The sequence below is a fragment of the Stenella coeruleoalba genome, assembly GCF_951394435.1.
Source record: "Stenella coeruleoalba genome assembly, chromosome: 13".
NCBI lineage: Eukaryota > Metazoa > Chordata > Mammalia > Artiodactyla > Delphinidae > Stenella > Stenella coeruleoalba.
In genome coordinates, this window is record NC_137159.1 from 37,084,295 (window position 1) to 37,104,208 (window position 19,914).

Sequence of the window (19,914 nt, forward strand, 5' to 3'; positions counted from 1 at the left end):
CTTAGCATAATGTCCTCATGGTTCATCCATGTTGTAGCATGTGACAGAATTGTCTTCCTTTTTAACGCTGAATAATATTCCACCGGATGTATTTACCACATTATGTTTATCCATTCATCTGTTGATGAGCATGTGGATTGTTTCCTTCTCTTGGCTGTTGTGAATAGTGCTGCTGTGAACATGGGTGTACAAATAGCTCTCGAAGACCCTGCTTTCATTTCTTTTGCTTATATACCCACAAATGGGATTGCTGAATTAGATGATAGTTTTATTTTTAATTTTTTGAGGAACCTCCTGTTTCTCATAGCTGAACCATTTTACAGCCCCTCCAACAGTACAGAAGGGTTCCAGTTTCTCCACATCTTCACCAACACTTGTTATTTTTTATTTTATTTATTTTTTTTTTTTGCGGTATGCGGGCCTCTCACTGTTGTGGCCTCTCCCGTTGTGGAGCGCAGGCTCCGGACGCACCGGCTCAGCGGCCATGGCTCACAGGCCCAGCCGCTCCATGGCACGTGGGATCTTCCTGGACTGGGGCACGAAGCTGTGTTCCCTGCATCAGCAGGCGGACTCTCAACCACTGTGCCACCAGAGAAGCCCTGTGTTCTTTTTTTTTTGATAGTTGCTATTTTGTGGGTGTGAGGTGATATCTCATTGTGGTTTTGGTATGCATTTTTCTAAAGATTAGTGATGTTGAGCATCTTTTCATATGCTTGTTGGCCATTTGTATATCATCTTTGGAGAAATGTCCATTCAAGTCCTTTGCCCATTTGTTAATTGGGTTTTTTGATTTTTTTTTTGTTGTTGAGTTATAGGAGTTTAAAAAAGTATATTTTGGATATTAATCTCTTGTCAGATACATGATTTGCAAATACTTTCTCCCACTCTGTAGGTTGCCTTTTCACTCTGTTAATTGTGTCCTCTGATGCACAAAAGTTTTATGTAGTCACATTTGTCTATTTTTGCTTTTAGTGTCATATCTAAGAAATCATTTTCAAATCCAACGTTATGAAGCTTTTCCCCTATGGTTTCTTCAAGGAGTTTTATGGTTTTGGGTCTGAGTCCAGGTCTTTAATCCATTTTGAGTTAATTTTTGTGTATGGTGTAAGGTAAGGGTCCATCTTCACTGTTTGCGTGTGGATATCCAGTTTTCCCAGCACCATTTGTTGAAGAGACTGTTCTTTCCCTATTGAGTGATCTTGGCTCTTGTTGAAGATCATTTGAAGATCATATTTGTGAGGGTATATTTCTGGGCTCTCTATTCTGTTCCATTGGCTTGTAGATCTGTCTTTTGATAGTACCGCACTATTTTGATTATTGTGGCTTTATAATATGTCTTGAAATCAGGAAGTGTGAGAACTTTCTTCTTTTTCAAAATTGTTTTGGCTATTTGGAATTCCTTGAGATTTCTGGTCAACTTAAATAGGCTCTACTCTTTTCTACTCAATCAAATAAACACAATTAGTATTCATCTCAGGTATCACCATATCTTATCCCTTTCCTTCAGAATCAAATTTCTCAAAAGAATTTCTGTTTGGGGTCTCCATTTCTCTGTTGCTCACTCAGCATTTAACCAACTTCAGCTATACTTTTCTCCTGATTACACTGAAAACCTTTTACACTGAGATTACAAAAAACCCTCTGTATTACTAAATCCAATAGACTTTTTTTTTTAAAGCATCATCTAAAATACACAGGAGGATTCAACAGTACCGACCCCTCCAGTGTTCTTAAAATACTTTTTTCTGTTAGTTCTCGATGACACTTTGCTCTTCTAATATTCTTCCTACCTCTCCAGCATTCTTCTCTGTGTCCTTTTCAGGCCTATGCTTCTTTCCCCTGTCCTTGAATGTTAGGGTTCCTCAAGGCCTAATTCTAAGCCCTCTCCTCTTTACTCTGAACTCCTGGGTTATCAAATATATATTCATAGCTTCAGTGCCCCCCACCTGATGGATGAATTACTCAAGGGACTAAATTATAGATAAGAAGGCTGATTGGTGAACCGAGAATTAGAACAAAAGCAAGGAGATGTTCTTACAGGATATTTCTATCAGGCTATGGTTAGGGCTCTGACTCGCCCTTGGGCTTTTTCTTTCTTGACAACTGGCATTAGTTATCAGAGTCATATCCCTGAACAGAGTTACAGACATTTGGTACAGGCTTCCTCCAGGCTCTGATCTGAACTGTGCACTGCTCACCACTCCATTTAAAATATTTGACCTGGTCCTCATTTGTTACCTTTTCTTTATGAGAAAAGTGTTGATTAGATTTTGAGAAGCTTCCAAATCATCTGCTTGTTGGAACATGGAAAACACCTTTGCCTCCACAGCAACTCATTTACAGGTGATTTGTTCAGGTGAGCCTCAATGGAACTGGCTGACATATACAGTTGCAACAACCACAGTGTCACCAGACATTGCCAGATGTCCCCTGCTGGCCAAAATCATCCCCACACTTGAGAACCACTGGTTTAGAGGCAAGCTGGTTTAGGTTGAAGAAGAAGCTGGAGAGAAGAAAACCAGATGGGCTACTGCATGGAAATCAACTGAGTGAGAGTTAAAGGATATTAGTTTCTAGGCGGGCCGGTTGTGGGGGGACATAGGATTTGTCCTATGTCTTGGTCTCTACTTCTCCACTAATTATGAGACCTTTGGTTAGTTACTTTACCCTTCTGATTGTGAATTAGTATGAGGATTAACCTTGTTACTATTATTTTTTAACTTACGTACTTACTATGTACCAGAGTTGTACTGGCATTTCATATGAATTATAGAGATGGTGTGTATTAAAGTCCTCTGTAAATGATAAGATTTTGTACAAAAGTAATGTGCTGTCCTGTTCACTTCTTACCACTGTTTTTATCCTTTAGATCCTTAAAACTACTGGCAAATACAAGATTTACCTTTGTACCATGTTCTTTCGTGCATTTCATAAAATATTGTATTTTCTAAGAACAATCACTTATTTTATGTAATTATTATATATATACACATATATATAAAAGAGCTGGATTTAAAATTACATTAGGAATTAAACCGTAGCATCACTCATTTTATAATGAGAATAAGTGAGAAAATGAGATTTTGTAATTTGAAATCGATTTAGCAGGCAAATTTCCAGGAATGTATCTGTTCCATATGTTGAATAACATCACAGAAATCTTTGGGAAACCCCATTGTTAGCACTTCTCTATCTAGAAAAAAATACCTGTTTGTTTCTTGTTCTTTTGTTTCTTTTCCTTAGTCAATTCCCTATAGTGAGTCAAGTAAATGGTTTTTTCTTATTCTTGTCTTAACTACATTCACTTTTGTCTCTCTACTTTAATGGATTAGTCAGGCATGATTTCCCTCTATACCCAGTAATGTTTGCTGAGGGCTTCCCTGGTGGCACAGTGGTTGAGAGTCCACCTGCTGATGCAGGGACACGGGTTCGTGCCCCGGTCCGGGAAGATCCCATATGCAGCGGAGCAGCTGGGCCCGTAAGCCATGGCCGCTGGGCCTGCGTGTCCAGAGCCTGTGCTCCGCAACGGGAGAGGCCACAACAGTGAGAGGCCCGCGTACCGCGAAAAAAAAAAATGTTTGCTGAATGAAGGAATAAATTACAGAAAACGTGTTATCTCTCTTCCAGCAGGTTATCTGTTAAAATGATCAGTGACCCTACCTTTCATTATAGATTTCCTCAATGTAAAATTGTTTGTCTGTCTATAGTTATGAGTTTCTCCAGAATTTATCCCATGGATTGGATTGTGGGGCAGGGTTGAGGGAGGTATTGGGTCTCATCCTGATGCAAATTCACTGGGCCTCCAGAGGAATGGTTTATAATATTGATACTTTAAATATTTGCTTCAACCCTAGAATTCACTCCAGGGGTCATAATACTTTGTTGCCTCTCTGGATTGTAGTGTTTAGCACCTGCTGTCTCCCATGTCTCCTGATGATTTCATGGGATCAGTCTTGGCTGCCTGATGGATTGAACGTATCACCCAATGTTGATTTCTAGTACTGATCCTGCATGCCTTTACTTTTCACTTCTCCCCAGATGTCATAATAATCACATGATCTGGGGGGGAGTTTCCTTAGCCAGTGAGAATACTGAATTCAATTAAATTGCTGCGATCACCATTATAAAATAGCTCATTCACAGTTATTTACTGCACCAGTTCTTCAATACATGAGACCATGATGTATCGGTCAATACATGATGTATGATATAATATTTCTCTTCTTTATGGCTACTAAACTGCCTCTTCTAGGAAGCAGTCATCTGTCTTAACCAATATCTCCACTTCTCTGAGATGAGATTTTCGGCCGTATTCTACGCATATTCTACCAATACATGCCTGCATCATTCACCATTGTATCCCCGTCTGTGTACTTGGCATATATAGGAGGCACTCGCATATTTTTGATCTACTGAGTGAATGAAACTCGGATTCTTGTGGTTGCTTAAGTTTTGTTTTGCTTAATGATGTCATCTGGTAAAATTTTCTCTTTCTTTTCCCAGTTCCATTTCACTTCTAATCAAGTACTCAACATAAGGTTAAGAGAAACCAATTTGAAGAACCATCTGAATATCATGGGAATCATTTCTTAGTTTCTTAAAGAGAAAGCACACCTCTCTGGTATGAGCTTATTGAAGAAAATGAGAAGGAAAAAATTATAAAAGCAATAGGAAGAAACATGGTCAGAGCAGAACTAGCAAGGAAGATACTTCCTGTCTGACAGGGTATCGGAGAAAAGGAAAAGTTTCAGTTCCTATTTTGCCTTAGTCATCTTCTGCACAAGGAACGACATTAAAATTGGAACAATGTTGGGAAATCCCATGGGCCCTCTCATTTATTCATCCTGTGGATCTCTTCTCAAACTCAAATGTGCTCTGGAGGTGTCTCCCTTTGCTTCTTTGTCTGCTCTTTCTCATTTTCTGAGCTGTTGAATTCTCCAGTTCCTTGTAGTGGAGTAGGACAGTATCTTGGTGCCCTTTTTCCTTCTTGTCCTGCCAAATCTTACATAGGCTTTTTCCATTTTGGAGAGCTTAAGAACTAACCTTTTGGGGAAACAGGTGGAGATACTTTACGGTCTGGGCTAGAATATTCTTTTCCTGAGATTCAGACTACTTTTTTTCCCCTAATTCTGGTTATCTCCATTACTATATTCAGGAATATCTTTGGCACCAGTGTACTTGGAAACCTTATGCTTCCCCACAGGTTGTTTTATAAAAATGCATTAATTAATTTATTAATTTGTTTATACCTTCTTATTCCAAAATCTGGTGTTAGGGATACTGCTAGGACACAAGACATTTGGAAATCTGAAATGATGGACATACCTTGATCCTAATGAGTACCCAAACTAGGTGTCAGTAGAGGACTAACCTGATCTTTTAACACCTCTAAAGATTGGAATGTCCCAGAGCTCAGACCTTGGACCTCTTTCTCTCTTTCCACTTTTTTCTTCTTAAGCAACAGAAATTTATTTTCTCACAGTTGTAGAAGCTAGACGTCTAAGACCAAGGTGCTGTGAGGGTTGGTTTCTGATGAGGCCTCTCTGCCTTACTTGTAAACAGCCATCTTCTTACTTCGTTGTCATATGGCCTTTTCTCTGTGTGTGCACATGCAAAGAGAGCCCTCTGGTGTCTCTTGCTCTTATAAGGACACCAGTCAAATTAGATTAGGGCCCCACCCTTATGATCTCTCCACTCACTTTTTAAGGAGAGCTTATTCAGTTCCATGACTTTAAACACTACCTTTACATTGTTGATGACTCCCAAATATAATCTCCAGCCACCACTTCACCCAGAACTTCAGACTACTTGATGTCTCTACTTATATGTCCATAGACACCTTAAACTTAACATGTCCACACCAAACCCTCGATTCCCCCAAGCTAAATTTACTTCTCCTCAAGTGTTTCCTATCTCAGTAAACGTAGTTGCTCAGCCCAAAAACCTTTGAGTTTTTCTCTTGTATGCCACACCCAATTCTTCAGCAAGTCCCCTTTAAAATATATCTCAAATCTATCGACATACTGTTTCCTCTAGCATTGCCATTCTAGTTCAAGCCATCACCTTCTCTCACCTGGACCACTGCAATAGCTTCCTAATGGTCTCCTTGCTTTTACTCTTGCCCTGATCCCTCTTTATTTATTTATATATATGTATATATATTTTTAATTAATTAATTAATTTATTTATTTTTGGCTGTGTTGGGTCTTCGTTTCTGTGCAAGGGCTTTCTCCAGTTGCGGCGAGCGGGGGCCACTCACTATCACGGCCTCTTGTTGCGGAGCACAGGCTCCAGACGCACAGGCTCAGTAGTTGTGGCTCATGGGCCCAGCCGCTCCGCAGCATGTGGGATCCTCCCAGACCAGGGCTCGAACCCGTGTCCCCTGCATCGGCAGGCAGACTCTCAACCACTGCGCCACCAGGGAAGCCCTGCCCTGATCCCTCTTTAAAACATAAATTATAATTCTCTGCTTTTTAAAACCCTATGGCTTCTCATCAGAAACGTCCAGTGTAACCTGGCCCCTGACTATCTTGCTAATTTCATCCTCTGAATATCCCTCTCACTCACTCCCCACAAGCCACACTGGCCTACCTTTCCTCAGTTGTCCCAGGCACATTCTAACCTCAGAGTTTTTGCATTTGCTGTTCTCTGCCTCAAACTCGCTTTCTCCAAATAATCATATCACCTGTTCTTTCACTTCATTTGGATCTGTACTCAAATGTCATCTCCTCAGGGAGGCGTTTTTACTTCTCTTTATTGGTCATTTACTTAAAACAGCATCCTCCTAAAGCCTCCATCCATATTGTGCTTTATTTTTCTCTGTAGTTCTTATTGCTTTCTGACATTATTTTAAAACTATTGTTTGTTCTCTGTGTCCACACTCAAATGCAAGCTTCCTGAAGGGAGGTAGGGCAAGGACATTGTCTGTTTTGTTCAGTGCTGTATCTTCAGTGCCTAGAACAGGGCCTGGGTCATACAAAATACTAAATATTCATTTGTGGAATGAATGAGTGAATGCATTAGTGGCTGCACCCATCCTTTGAGAAAGATTCTGAAGGAATGCCCATGCTCAGTGAGCAGGATCCACAGTCCCCAAATCACTGCCCCTATCTCCATGTGTATATCATTTATCTACTGATGTATGTATGCTTTCCTGCTATGCCTTGACACTTCCCCTTCAGATCCTTTCCAGCTTAAGTTCCCTCTTTTACGTACTATCACAGTTGCACTTTCCATCTCCATCCGACAAAAGTGGTCTTTTAGAATTAATTTTATAACATAACAAGTGCTCATACATAGAAAAAGCAATTTCTATTAGGAGATGAGGGTTAGTTCATGATGATTGTGGTGAGAGCACAAAATAAGGAACAACAAATTTGGGACTTGGACAAATTAAATTCCAAAGTTCTGAAGGAACTTGCACATATCTTGGAGACAGTATCCTTGTTAAATCAGAGCAAATAGGAAAAGTGATAAAAAATTGTAGTGGTTATAACTCACCTGGAGTCTAGTGTTCCATATCTAACATCGAGCCCAGTCTGGGCACAAGATTTTAAAAAAGACAGAGGAATGTGTTCAGAGATGGTAAATGGTATAGTGAAAACATGTGAGTAATGTTTGAATAATAATAACAATAATTATAATTACAGACATTTACTATGTGCCAGACATTACTCTAAATACTGTTTGTAAATAGTAGTTTAATCCTCATCCTATGAAGTAGATATTATTATATCTCGTCTCAGAGGAGGAAATGAAGTTACAGAAGTTAAGTAACTCCCTCAAGGTCACACAGCTAGTAAGAGGTAGAGCCAGTGCTGATTTCATTTTGATTTGAGTCCATGTTCTTAACCACTATGTTATTATCTTTTAATATTTAAAAAGAGCACTATTGAAGAGAAACTGGGGCTACTGTAGAAGTTCTTAGAAGGTGGTGTTAGCCTTCACCTCAAGCTCAAGCATCGCCACCTCTTCTTAGTCCCCCCAGTCTACCCAGTATGTATTCTTATGATAGGACCAGTAACGCATTATTACACTTACTTGCTTATATCCCTACCTCTCTCTACTAACCTATATTTAACCTATTTTAAGGGTTATATTTGATTCACTTTTGAGCCACTAAATTTAGTTTAGTGTTTGGCATATAATCAACATTCAGTTTCTGTTGAATGAAAAAAATGAAGGAATGATCTTTAAATTGATTAGAACTTTCCAGTGGTAGAACAGCTTTCCTGTAAGGTAATAAGCTTCTGGTCACTGGCAGTTTTCAAGCATGGGCTGGATGCTTGAAGGATGCTTGTAGGGATGCTGCAGAGGAACTTCCATGTCATGTGGGAGTGGAAGATTAGACCAGGTTTCCTTCTAACTATGAATTATTTGATCCTGTGATCCTATTATGATTCTTTCTCTAAACATTTAGTTAGCACCTCCTGTGTGCCTGGCATTGTTTTAGGCACTGAAGATACAAAGGTAAAAGTGGCCTAGCTAGTATCCATAAGGAGCTAGTAATCAGTGGATAATGAAGAAAAGAGATGCTTAAGAGTATAGGTATAAAGTTTTAGTAGATAAAAATAAATAGAAAAGGGCAGGTATTTGAGGTGCTTTGAATAAATGAGGAAGGGAGAAAAAAGCTATTATAAAGGGGAGAACTAGATCTGAAAGATGACCCTAAGATTCCCTGTCTGAGAAGGGAGAATGTAGGGAGTAAAGACCACATTATATTATTATATAATATATTGTTATATAATATAATATGTTATATTGTTATGGGGGAATTCCCTAAAAGGGAACTATCAGTGTTTGTCATCAAGGTATATGGCAGGGCTGGATGTAATTCATAATTCAGTAGAGATTAATTAATTTGTGAAGTATTTTGAAATTCTTGGAACAAATGTGCCTTCTCTTATTAGTCTCGCAGACCAATAAAGTTGATTAAATTCTCCTTTCCCCTGCCCTCCGCCCCACTTTGGGGGCATTAACATGAAATGGGCAATTCATTAAGTCATGTGGGACCCTTCAGTTTCTTTTCTGATTCATGTGCCTGGAATCTGTTAGACCGTAGGGGGGTAATGGTCTTTTTTTTTATGAACATGGTCCCTGATGCTGCTCATCTCTCACACATGTCACAGTATGTCTTGTCACAGAATCATCCTCTCTAGCTGGGACATGATGCTTAGGTAGGTGGGGAAGTCCCCTGTTTTGTTTAAAATCATAGTTGTCTTTAGGTTTGGCTGGCATGTTCATGATTAGTTTACTGACAATTGGTTTTTTTCTTTCTATACCATATGCTATTCCATGATTCATCTGCTTTGAGTCTGCTGCCGTGAAGGTGAAACAATTTCTTCCAATGTTGATATTTCATAATCTCATAGATAACAAGCATACACATATGCATAGTCCTTTCAGAAGTTTTAAACATTTGGAGATGAATGAATTATGCTGCCACAAATGGAAAGGAGCAGTATAAAACCATAATGGTGATATCCAGACATCTTTTGTTGGGTGGTTGGGTGAACGCTAATATTAATAAAGCCTGCCTACTTTACTGTATATCTCCTTGAGAAGCTATTTCTGGTATGTGGTATTTATTTATGAATTTTTTAACATTTTACTTTAATTGCCTTGATTTACATGTATTTTAATATTTTAGACAAGATCTTTATTTGTAGAAGTGCGGTTTAAATTCCAAATAAATTGTAGGGCTTCCCTGGTGGCGCAGTGGTTGGGAGTCCACCTGCCAGTGCAGGGGACGTGGGTTCATGCCTCGGTCCGGGAGGATCCCACGTGCCGCGGAGCGGCTGGGCCCATGAGCCATGGCCGCTGGGCCTGTGCGTCCGGAGCCTGTGCTCCTCAACGGGAGAGGCCACAGCTGTGAGGGGCCCACGTACCGCAAAAAAAAAAAAAAAAAAAAAAAAAAAAAAAAAAAAAAAGGTAATACTTGCTGTTAATATTGTAATGATGGCATCTTTTCTCTATTTAATGTGTAGCATTGATTATTCAAAGCTTAAGAAATCTTTTAATTTCTGATATAAATAGTAATCTTTGAAAACATTTCAGTTGAAGACACATCACATTTCTGAATGCAGTGCAAAGTAGTTTTTTCCACACGGTTATTTTATAAGTATTTAGAAGATTACACTTCTAATAAACATGGACTAAATTCAGTTTCTGCATATAGCACTAATCAGTGCCCTTATTGTGTTGCATCATTTAACCACCTGTATCTTTTTACTCAGAATGTCAGTGATTGTTTTTTGAAGAAGAAAAGCTCTTTATAATTCCATGGTGTAGATGCACATGTAAATATCTGTATAAGTTGTGCATTTGGAGAGAGATTTTTAAAAGATTCTAATTCTCAGTATATCTCCCTCCCCCTCTCCCCCTTTCCCTGGTTTTAGCTTCTCTTTGGTTCAGGTGTGCTGGTGTCCTTAAGCCTTTCCGGGCCGCAGCTGGAGAAAGTGGTGATTGACAGAAGCCTGGTGGGGAAGCTCATCTCAGACACCATCAGTGATGGTAATTACCCCCGTGTGCAAATCAATTGCCTGCATTAACAGTGGGGCAGGAGAAATAGTGTGTCAACAGGTAGACTAATTATTACCACTGGGGACTTGAAAACACAAGTAATTGCTTGTAATAGCATAGTTACAACCCCTGGGACCCATACAAGTTGTGACTAATATTTAATATCAAAGTTTTTGTCAAGTGTTAGGCTCATATCCTTGAGTATTTTTCACTCTTTGCTTAAAAAAATGTGAATGTATTTTCAAAAGAGGTGTTTATTTTTTTTTGGTGTGTTGACATTTCAGATATTTTTCATTTTCACATGAATTTTGAATAATAAATAACCCAAATTTGTCAACACAGCCACCAGTAAAAAAAACAAAAGCAAAAACAAAACCTGTGTTTTGGCTGTTAGGAAGATTCTCTGTTACCAGTCTGTGAATACTAACTTTTGAGAGAGTTGGGCAGTATTTATAAATATCAAAAGTCAGTGCCAAATATACTAGATAAATCTGAATCCCATTAAGTGATACCGCAATCAGTACATAATTGCTACGAAGCACATAAAAAAAGACTTTAAGCCAGTAATTGAAAAAGTAGGGTACTGACATTTATTAATTCCTAAAAGGCTCTATGCTGTGCTAACCTACGTATATCATTTAATTTAAAAAACTATTCCTTATAAGGTATAGTTATTTCCATTTTATGGGTAAGGAAATTGAAGCTGAAATACTAAGGAACATGACCACTAATGAGATACTAAGGACTAGCCCAAAAATGACTAGGTTGAGATTTGAACCCAGGTTCTGGCTGCAAAGCCCATTTTCTTTGCACTACGGTGTGCTGACTCCTGAAGTTTTAAGATTATGTTCTTTAATTCAAGGTAAAAAAAATGGTCTAAGAAACAGATTGCATTATCATTAGAGATTGAAAATTGTCAGTATCTTTAATTGAATAATCAAAGGAAAGTGTGATCTAATGGAAAGGACAGAGGTTAGATTACAGAAACCTTCCTTCTGTTGTGTGTGCTCACTAGCTATCTCTGAATAAATATCTCTGAATAAATCCTGCAGAGAAAAGCACTCTGCAGGTTGGCTATCATTAGCCATATTCCTGATAATGAAAGCTGGTGTTAAGGTTATAAGTGTGCCATTTCCTTTTCCTTATAGGATCATGGTGCTAAGCAAGCTTCCCTATGGAAGAGGTTCCATTTTCATATGTCTAATAATTGACCCCTTCATTGACACTGCAAAGAAAATAGTGGCTGTGATGATTTTGTCATATTGATTCTCCTCCATAAGAATTAAAAGGAGACTTCCAACACTATTCATGTCACTGAGATATCTTTTTTCACTTGTTTCTTTTATTTATACCACAAATGATACACTCTCATGAGACCATGATAACAATGTGATTTCTTGGCAGTTCTCCAGATTCTCCTGTAATTGTGTAGATATACTGTTGGTTACTGCTTGCACAGTCAGGGTATGGAAGTAAAGAAAAATATATAAAACATTCAATAATTTCTTTATGCTGGGAACAATATAAAACATTTCTCAAATTCCTACTATATGTTTTTATCAACAATTTTTATAACATTAACGGCCCTTTATGTAACCTATGAATATTAATTATCTACCTGTGTGCTCTAAAAATAAAGCTGTAGAAATATTTTTGCTACTCTTCATTATCAAATATTATTTTATATAATGTGTGTATTGGATATAATATGCTTTATTTCATTCAACTAGTATACCCTCAGAAAGAAGATTCATTGATGAAAAATTTTTTTAAAAATTGGTGGAGAACACGGATCTGTATCCCCTAATAGATCCAATTTAGTCTCAGATGGTTTATATCATATAAACACAGGATTAAAGGCTAAGCACAAATAAAAGTGAACGTTTTTATCTTTACATTCAGATGTGAAACGGTCTTTATTTTATGCTTTTCTTAGCCCTATTCCAAATACATCTTATTTGGAGGTTGTCCCCAAACATCAGTGTATATTGAAATGGTCTTAGGAAAAAAGAAAAAGTATCAAATCCATGCATGATTAGATTGATGATTGTTGTTTATTCCCAGTATCTTTATTATCTTTGTAAAATGTCATAATGGTATTTAGGAGACTTTAGTTATTTCAATTAATATTCATTTATCTTCTGAAAATAGTTTTTTGTAACATTTCAGTGGAAGAAACTGTTAATTCTTTATTATTTTATTCCAACTTAGTATTTGCTAGTATTATCAAATCTTTTTTTTTTTTTTAAGCTCTTCTCACAGACAGCTTTATCATCTTATCATTTTTGGCACAAAACAAACTATGTTTTATTCAGTTTACCAAGAAGATGGGTTCTCCTGATATAAACAAAAGACTGGAAAAACTCTCAGCCTTGGATTATAAGGTAGAGATTTCATTTTATATAGTCATATTGTTAATTATTAAGGTATGCTAGAGTATCACATGAGTTGATGTTATGCTTGTTTTTATTGAATGATTCTGGATTTCAGAAAAACCAGAGTTATTATAAGATTAAGCTTGATCAACTAGAAACAGTGGCCATCCAGAGTTTTCTTTTTCACTCTCATTATGGGGGTCTAACAGTGGCATGCTTGGAGTAATTTATATAGTACTTACGGAAGTCAGAGACAGATAATAGAGGCAAGTTATACATTCGAAAATGGTTTTCTTGCTAGTGGTAGTATATACACCATTCTCATTTTCCCCTAAGACCCGGTATCATCCTTCTAGGCAAGGGTAGCTGCTCTGGCTTCCATTTCACAAGAAAAGAAAGAAAGAAGAAGGCACTTTCAAAGGTTAATAGAAATGTGTAATAAACGAAGAGTGGGAAGACTCCCCCGCCCCCCACACCCAACTCTAACTGTGGAGAAAAATGCAAAAAGAAATCTCCTTCCTGTGTTAGTATCTCTCCCTTCAGTAACTCCAGGTAATTTGTTTCCTTGTATCAGGGACCTTACATCTGTTAAGGCAGGATTTTTATTTTAAATGATGTATTTAATTTAAGTTTTGCCACATTACATTTTAACTGCTTGGAAGGCATACTCTCTGGTAGGATGAGTATCTAATACATTTTCCAGGCTGTTTCAGTTCAAGGCCTCTTTTCAGCAAGGACTTGTGTTTGCAAGATTGATCCAGCCTCTGTGACGTGGATTTGAGACAGTTCACTGGGAACGGGGCTGATATACAGCTTCCTTAAACAAGATGCACACTTACACCATACCTAGAGTGTCTGTAACAAGGGCAAAGATTCTTAAAAGTCAACTTTGTGTGTGTGTTTGAAAAGTAGTATTGAACCTAACCTTTTGCCCTTTTGCATTATTTCTTATTGTGACTGAGGTGGTGGTGGTATGGGAGGATTTAATTTTATTTAGTGGAAAAATCTACTCTTACAAAAAAGATTTTTAACATGGGATAAAATACATTAAATAAGTGTTTCACTGTGGTAATAAACTAAAATTTGGTTTTGTCTGCCAACTTTGTGGAGCTTCTATAACACTTTGTATAATATTGATTCTTTTAAACTGAAAATCAGTGGTATTCATATATTTTGTTTAGTAAAAAAAATTGGTTTAGCATTCTTAATGGGATATTATTTTCCCAGAATGGCTAACTGTAGATTTACTTAAAATGTTGTTTATTTACTAATACTGGTCTTTAAAATGCACCAGTATGCATTAGCTCAAGCATTAGCTCAAGTAACTGTTTTTAATGCATTTATATAACATTTTGTATGACTAGTTTCTCCATCTTAGGTGTGGTGGATAATTTGGCAAAGTCTTCTCAGCTGAATGATATTAGCTCCCCGTTAATGAGAGCAGAGAGAAACTGTCAGGATGTCATCTTTTCTGATGAAAAGATGTAAAAAATAGACCGAGTATATGGGCCCTATACCTTGAATAAGGGGGTTACTTATTTGTTTATTCATTCTGCCTTTAGCTTTGAGAAATTAAGCACTCCATGAGCACTCCATGTCATTTCTTTACATTAGAGAAGTAGCCTGCTTCCCTTTGGAAAACCCATGGATATCATTTTCTGGTTCAGTATTTTAAATATAGGTATTTAAATACTTAGTAAAAACTGCCATTTGTTCATTGGAAGGATGTTTTAAGAAACTTACTCATTTCACTTGCCTTCCTGACCATTGTGATAGAACACTGATGCCATTAATACTCATAGCAAACATGAAATTTCAGATAACATATATGATTTGCATTATGTGAGGACTGAAAGTGCCAGTTCTCATCTAGAAATTCTTAAGTAACATGTTTACATGGCAGGTAGGACATCAAAATAATGTAGCTATATTTTTAAGGACTTAGCAATTCCATTGTGGTATTTCTCTTAAGAAGATAGCTAGTTAAAATAGTGATATTGAGAGCTTAAATATAAGAATTTGCACTTCAAAGCATAAAGTACATCTGTGTTGTCTGTCATTGCCCATTTGGATTTTAAAACAAGGAAATAGTGTAGAGTACTATAATTCTGCTTTTCTTTACAGCTGTACCATAATTTAATCCTTTTAGATTGAAACAATTTTGGCAAAGAAAAATGTAGGGGAAATATCCTGAAAGTATTGACCTTTAACGGGTTTTCCTGTCTACATTTTAAAAATCCAATTCAATTTATTTAACAGTGAAGGGACAGGGACAGTGCAAGGAGTTAAATGTTTACCATGAGAGAACAACATTGGTAATTACTTTGATTTCAGTTCCTTTTGATGTGCATTCAGAGGATGAAGAGGTCAATAATATTATGGGCATGCAAATAGAAAAGGGTTCCTTTTGACCATATTAAAAAAAAATAGCAGAGGATTATTAAAGCATTAACCTTGATTTTAATGGCCTTGGTTGAGTGGTGAGATCACAATTTGGATGAGCCTGATTATTTACTAAATACAATACATAAATGCAACGGGTTCTTAACACCCATTGCACTCTGGCATTATCGCATTACTGCCATCCTTTGTTGCCTTGCAGACAGGAATATGAAAGCAATCTGTCATGTAGTGAGACTGGCTCCAGAAGCATTTCTCTGATAAGAAGACCCCCTGCCCTTTGCTAGTGTCTGGTCCAGTAGGCTTAGCCATGCGCTTAATCCCCAGAAAGTGGTTCGATTATTGCTGACCAGCAATGGCAAGATAGTTTTTTTTTTTTTTTTTGGCTTCCAAGCTATCAACCTTCCATTAATTCCTTAAGCAGAAATACGGTGCAATCTATATTTCCTTGGCATGTGTCACCCAGATGGTGCCGTGCTTATGTTTTCAAATAACCATGTTCCAAAATAACATAGTTTGAATAATAAATTCTACAAATCCGTCCTAAGAAAGAAAAGCATAATTCTCAGAAGCTGCATAAACTTTTATGCAGCATGATGCTGTGACTTATCCCTTTATGCAGAATTTTTGTGTATGTGTCTCATATATTCTTTAAAGTGATATTTGCCTCAAGTTGTTTTTCCTTTTATTGTTGTCAGTCATTCAGTCATTGTTAACATGTTATGTCTTAAACAGTAGTCAGACACTCTTGGTCAGCAATACTGAACTTGTCATTTAATATAGCCGGTCTTAAATCCTATGTGTAGGTCGATACTGTCAAGCAACCATGACTGTACATTTTGGTATTGATTGGGATTGCTATGGCCAATTCCTCCCTAACTCACATTTCTCCTTTTCCTTTCCTCTGCTAAAAATGGGGAGAATTTTGAACATATGTCTTTTTTATATATGTGTCAAAAGAATTTGGTAAATTCTGACACCTCCTTAAGCACATGTTTAACATGCATATTTACTTGCATTTATCTACATTTACAGATGCTTTAATTTTTGCAATACTTTGAGGATTTTGCATTTTAAAAATGATCCTTGTCTGCTTTTTTTTTTTTTTTAACCATTAGATTTCCTATTATGAAATCCCTGGCCCAGTAAACAGGACAACACAGCGTCGTCTAGCTATCAATTGTGTTCAAGATATAGTTGTTTGCTGGTGGCCACTGGTCAGTGATGATGCTTGGCCTTGGGCCCCCATTTCTTCTGAGAAAGACAGAGCCAATCTGCTGCTCCTGGGTTATGCTCAAGGAAGACTGGAGGTAAATCTAAAGCAAATCTATACATTTTATTGAAGAGAAAATAAAGTAGGATTATTAGTTTTCTATTCTGAAATAAGTGTGAATACTTTTAAAAACATGTAATTTATTTTCCGAATGTTCAACAAAGGCAATTACATATGAAATGGGATCCCTTAAAGTATCACATCTGGAGGATACACAGTTTCAGGACTTGCCTGAATAGCATAGTGATTAATAGCACAAGCTTCTGGGTTCAAATCCAAGCTTTGCCACTACGTAGCTCTCTGTCCTTGAGCAGATTACTAACCTCTATGGTTTCATTATTTGAAAAATAAAGTTAACGAAGATGAATGAGATAATACATGCATTTAGAGCAATAACTACATATATTAAACTCTCAATTATTATTGTGATTCTTGTCATTATCATTATTAGTACTGTCATTACTGTTTGCTCATGATTTCATGCCTATCGAAGCTATGTTATCAATCACCTTCTTTAAACTTTAGTTAGGTAGCAAACATTAGTCAAATGCCTATTTTCTGCAAGACTGTGGTGCCAAACCATGGCTGGGGCAAGGATTTGTAAGGAGGGCTTTAGGAGAGCAGCCTTCTCAGTCTAGTTTCCTGCCTGGGACAGGAGCACAAAAAGGATTAATCTAAGAGGTGCAGACAAGATCTTGCCCTATCTATTCCTGACAGTGGTTCTCCATCATCATTCATTATCACGAACCTATGGCTATTTTCACCTTGCATCAGTACTTTGAGTATGAAATTCTGTTTCTTTTTTTATGTAATTTTAAAAAAAGCAACCTCCTCCAACCTGTTTTTTTTAATGTTTTGGCTTGGGTAAAATAGTATGTTCCTGTATTTTCTCTAAATCCATTATCTTTTAGGCTTTAAGTTTTTTAATTTTTCAGAATTAGTATTCTGAGATACAATGAACAAGTACAAGTTTTCTCTATCTCTACCTACCTCTTCTGGTTTTATAAATTTACAGGCTATCTTTTAAGACTGAAGAGTCCTTTTTAACTAATTATTTTACCTTTTTCTGGAACTTTTCCAATTTGTTGTAGTAACTAATACCAGTTGTAATGCTTCAGGTATGGATTTTGTGAGGATAAAGAAGTGCTTTATTCCTGTTCAGTTCCTGTCATGCCCACCATTTTATTGATCTTGGGTCCAGAAGCTAACTGAATAAAAGACTTAATCAAAATGACTTAATATAATAAAGCCAACTAGAATTCTTTTAAATGTTCTGTTTTATAATAAAAGTAAAAATAATATAAATCAGCCTTTAGTTTTACATTACACAAATTACCTTTATTTGAAATGAGTTTATTACCTGAAATTAGGACTGTTCAAAAAGGGTATACGTATGGTCTATGTACTTCATCTCCTGGTGTCATCTAGTTTATGGACTTTGGAGTTGGATAAACCTCGGTTTGCCTGTTGGTTGACCATATACTGTGTGACTTTAATCAAATTTACTTCCTGTCAGCTTCTGCCTGCTTTTAACTAATACTATGTTCTTTGGCCTTGGGTAGATCACCTACCCTCTCTGACTGTAGTTTTCTAATTTTTAAAATGATGGATTTAAACCACATAGGTCCTGGGCAGCTCAAAAACGTGCACATCTGGATTCTGAAGCACAGGTCTGATTTAGCCATTGCGTGTTTAAACGCCTTCAGTAGATTTTGAAACTAAACTTAGCCTCGGCACTGAAAAGGTCCCCCTGACTGGCCCTGACTTACCTTTCCAATGTTATTTCTTTATACAAATCTATGTTCTAGCCAAATGGTTTACTGCTTCTTTATTTCCCACCTCCTGTCTGTACAAATTACTGGTATTTCTACCTGAAAGGCCCTTTCCTCTCTCTTTTCACATCATTCATCAACTACTGAGCATGACCATGGAGTAAGCACTGTATTTCATGCCAGGGGATATAAATACAAAACTATCCCTGCCCGCAAGGATCTTAGTGTCTACCAATGAGAGACAAATATGAAAACATGTGAGTACACTAAAGTGTTAAATAATGCTGTGGATAGAGTATGTGTAAGCTGTAGAGGAGCCAGTGGGGAATGATTGTTTCTACCTAGAGAGATAATAAGGGGGGAACTTTAAAGAGATATACAATTTGCTCAAGGTTGGTACACAATTTTACTGTTTTTTTTTTTTTTTTTTTTTGCGGTACGCGGGCCTCTCACTGCCGTGGCCTCTCCCGTCGCGGAGCACAGACTCCGGATGCGCAGGCCCAGCAGCAATGGCTCACAGGCCCAACCGCTCCGCAGCATGTGGGATCCTCCCGGACCAGGGCACGAACCTGCGCCCCCTGCACTGGCAGGCAGACTCCCAACCACTGCGCCACCAGGGAAGCCCACAATTTTACTTTTTTTACTATCCTTTCTAAGTTTCATATCAAAGTTGTACTACCCCTATAGAGTGATTTGACTAGCTTTTCTCTTTTCTCCTCTCTGAACTAGTCCCAAAAGGAATTATATGATACTTGAATGTTTGGTAAAACTCATATAGAACTGCCTGGGTGTGCTGTCTTTCAAGGAAGGTAGATTTTTTATAATTGATTCCATTTTTCGAGGGTTGTTTGTTTTTCGGGAATTCTATCTTTTCCTTGAGTCATTTTCCTTAATTTGTATTTTTGGAAAATTATCCATCTTATTTAAGTATTTGAATAGATTTTCATGAAGTTGTATATAATACTTGCACCTGATTTTTAATTGTTCACCACTGACTGCATAGCTAATTTTTTGATCATAATATATTAAGATATATAATTCATTTTTTCTGACAAGTAGCTTTTGTCTTGAATTTGGCTCTTTCAATCAGTCTATCAAAATTAAACGGTTAGAGCTTCCCTGGTGGTGCAGTGGTTGAGAGTCCGCCTGCCGATGCAGGGGACACGGGTTCGTGCCCCGGTCCGGGAAGATCCCACATGCTGCATAGCAGCTGGGCCCGTGAGCCATGGCGGCTGGGACTGTGCGTCCAGAGCCTATGCTCCACAACGGGAGAGGCCACAACAGTGAGAGCCTGCGTACCGCAAAAAAAAAAAAAAAATTGTTAGGAAAATTTGTAAAGATTTCTTTTTCAGAACCTCACGTGAACTTCTATATGCAAAAGGTGAATGGCTTTTGGAAGAAATGTCTGGGGAAATAATTGTTTCTTTGTGTGTGTGTGAAGACATAATCTTTAACTGTGAATTGTAGCACATTATTTAGGGTAACATGAACTAAAACCACTAGTCTATAAAAGTAATATTCAGGCATATGTCTTTAAATATTTTTTCACTAGCGACCAATAGACTCCTTGAGC

At 37.4% G+C, this 19,914-nt stretch overlaps 1 protein-coding gene across 9 annotated transcripts in view; it reads left to right on the plus strand.

The window, feature by feature from the left end:
- WDPCP (WD repeat containing planar cell polarity effector) overlaps positions 1 to 19,914 on the plus strand; it is a 270,466-nt gene that overhangs the window by 115,545 nt on the left and 135,007 nt on the right. For all 9 annotated transcript variants that reach the window (XR_013830956.1, XR_013830957.1, XM_079940325.1 and 6 more), the window contains 3 exons: positions 10,398 to 10,512; positions 12,772 to 12,905; positions 16,415 to 16,606. Coding sequence is in view for 7 of the 9 variants with exons in the window: in XM_079940325.1 (XP_079796451.1) it covers positions 10,398 to 10,512; positions 12,772 to 12,905; positions 16,415 to 16,606 (441 nt within the window). In the remaining 2 variants the exon portion in view is untranslated. The remainder of the gene's footprint in view (positions 1 to 10,397; positions 10,513 to 12,771; positions 12,906 to 16,414; positions 16,607 to 19,914) is intronic.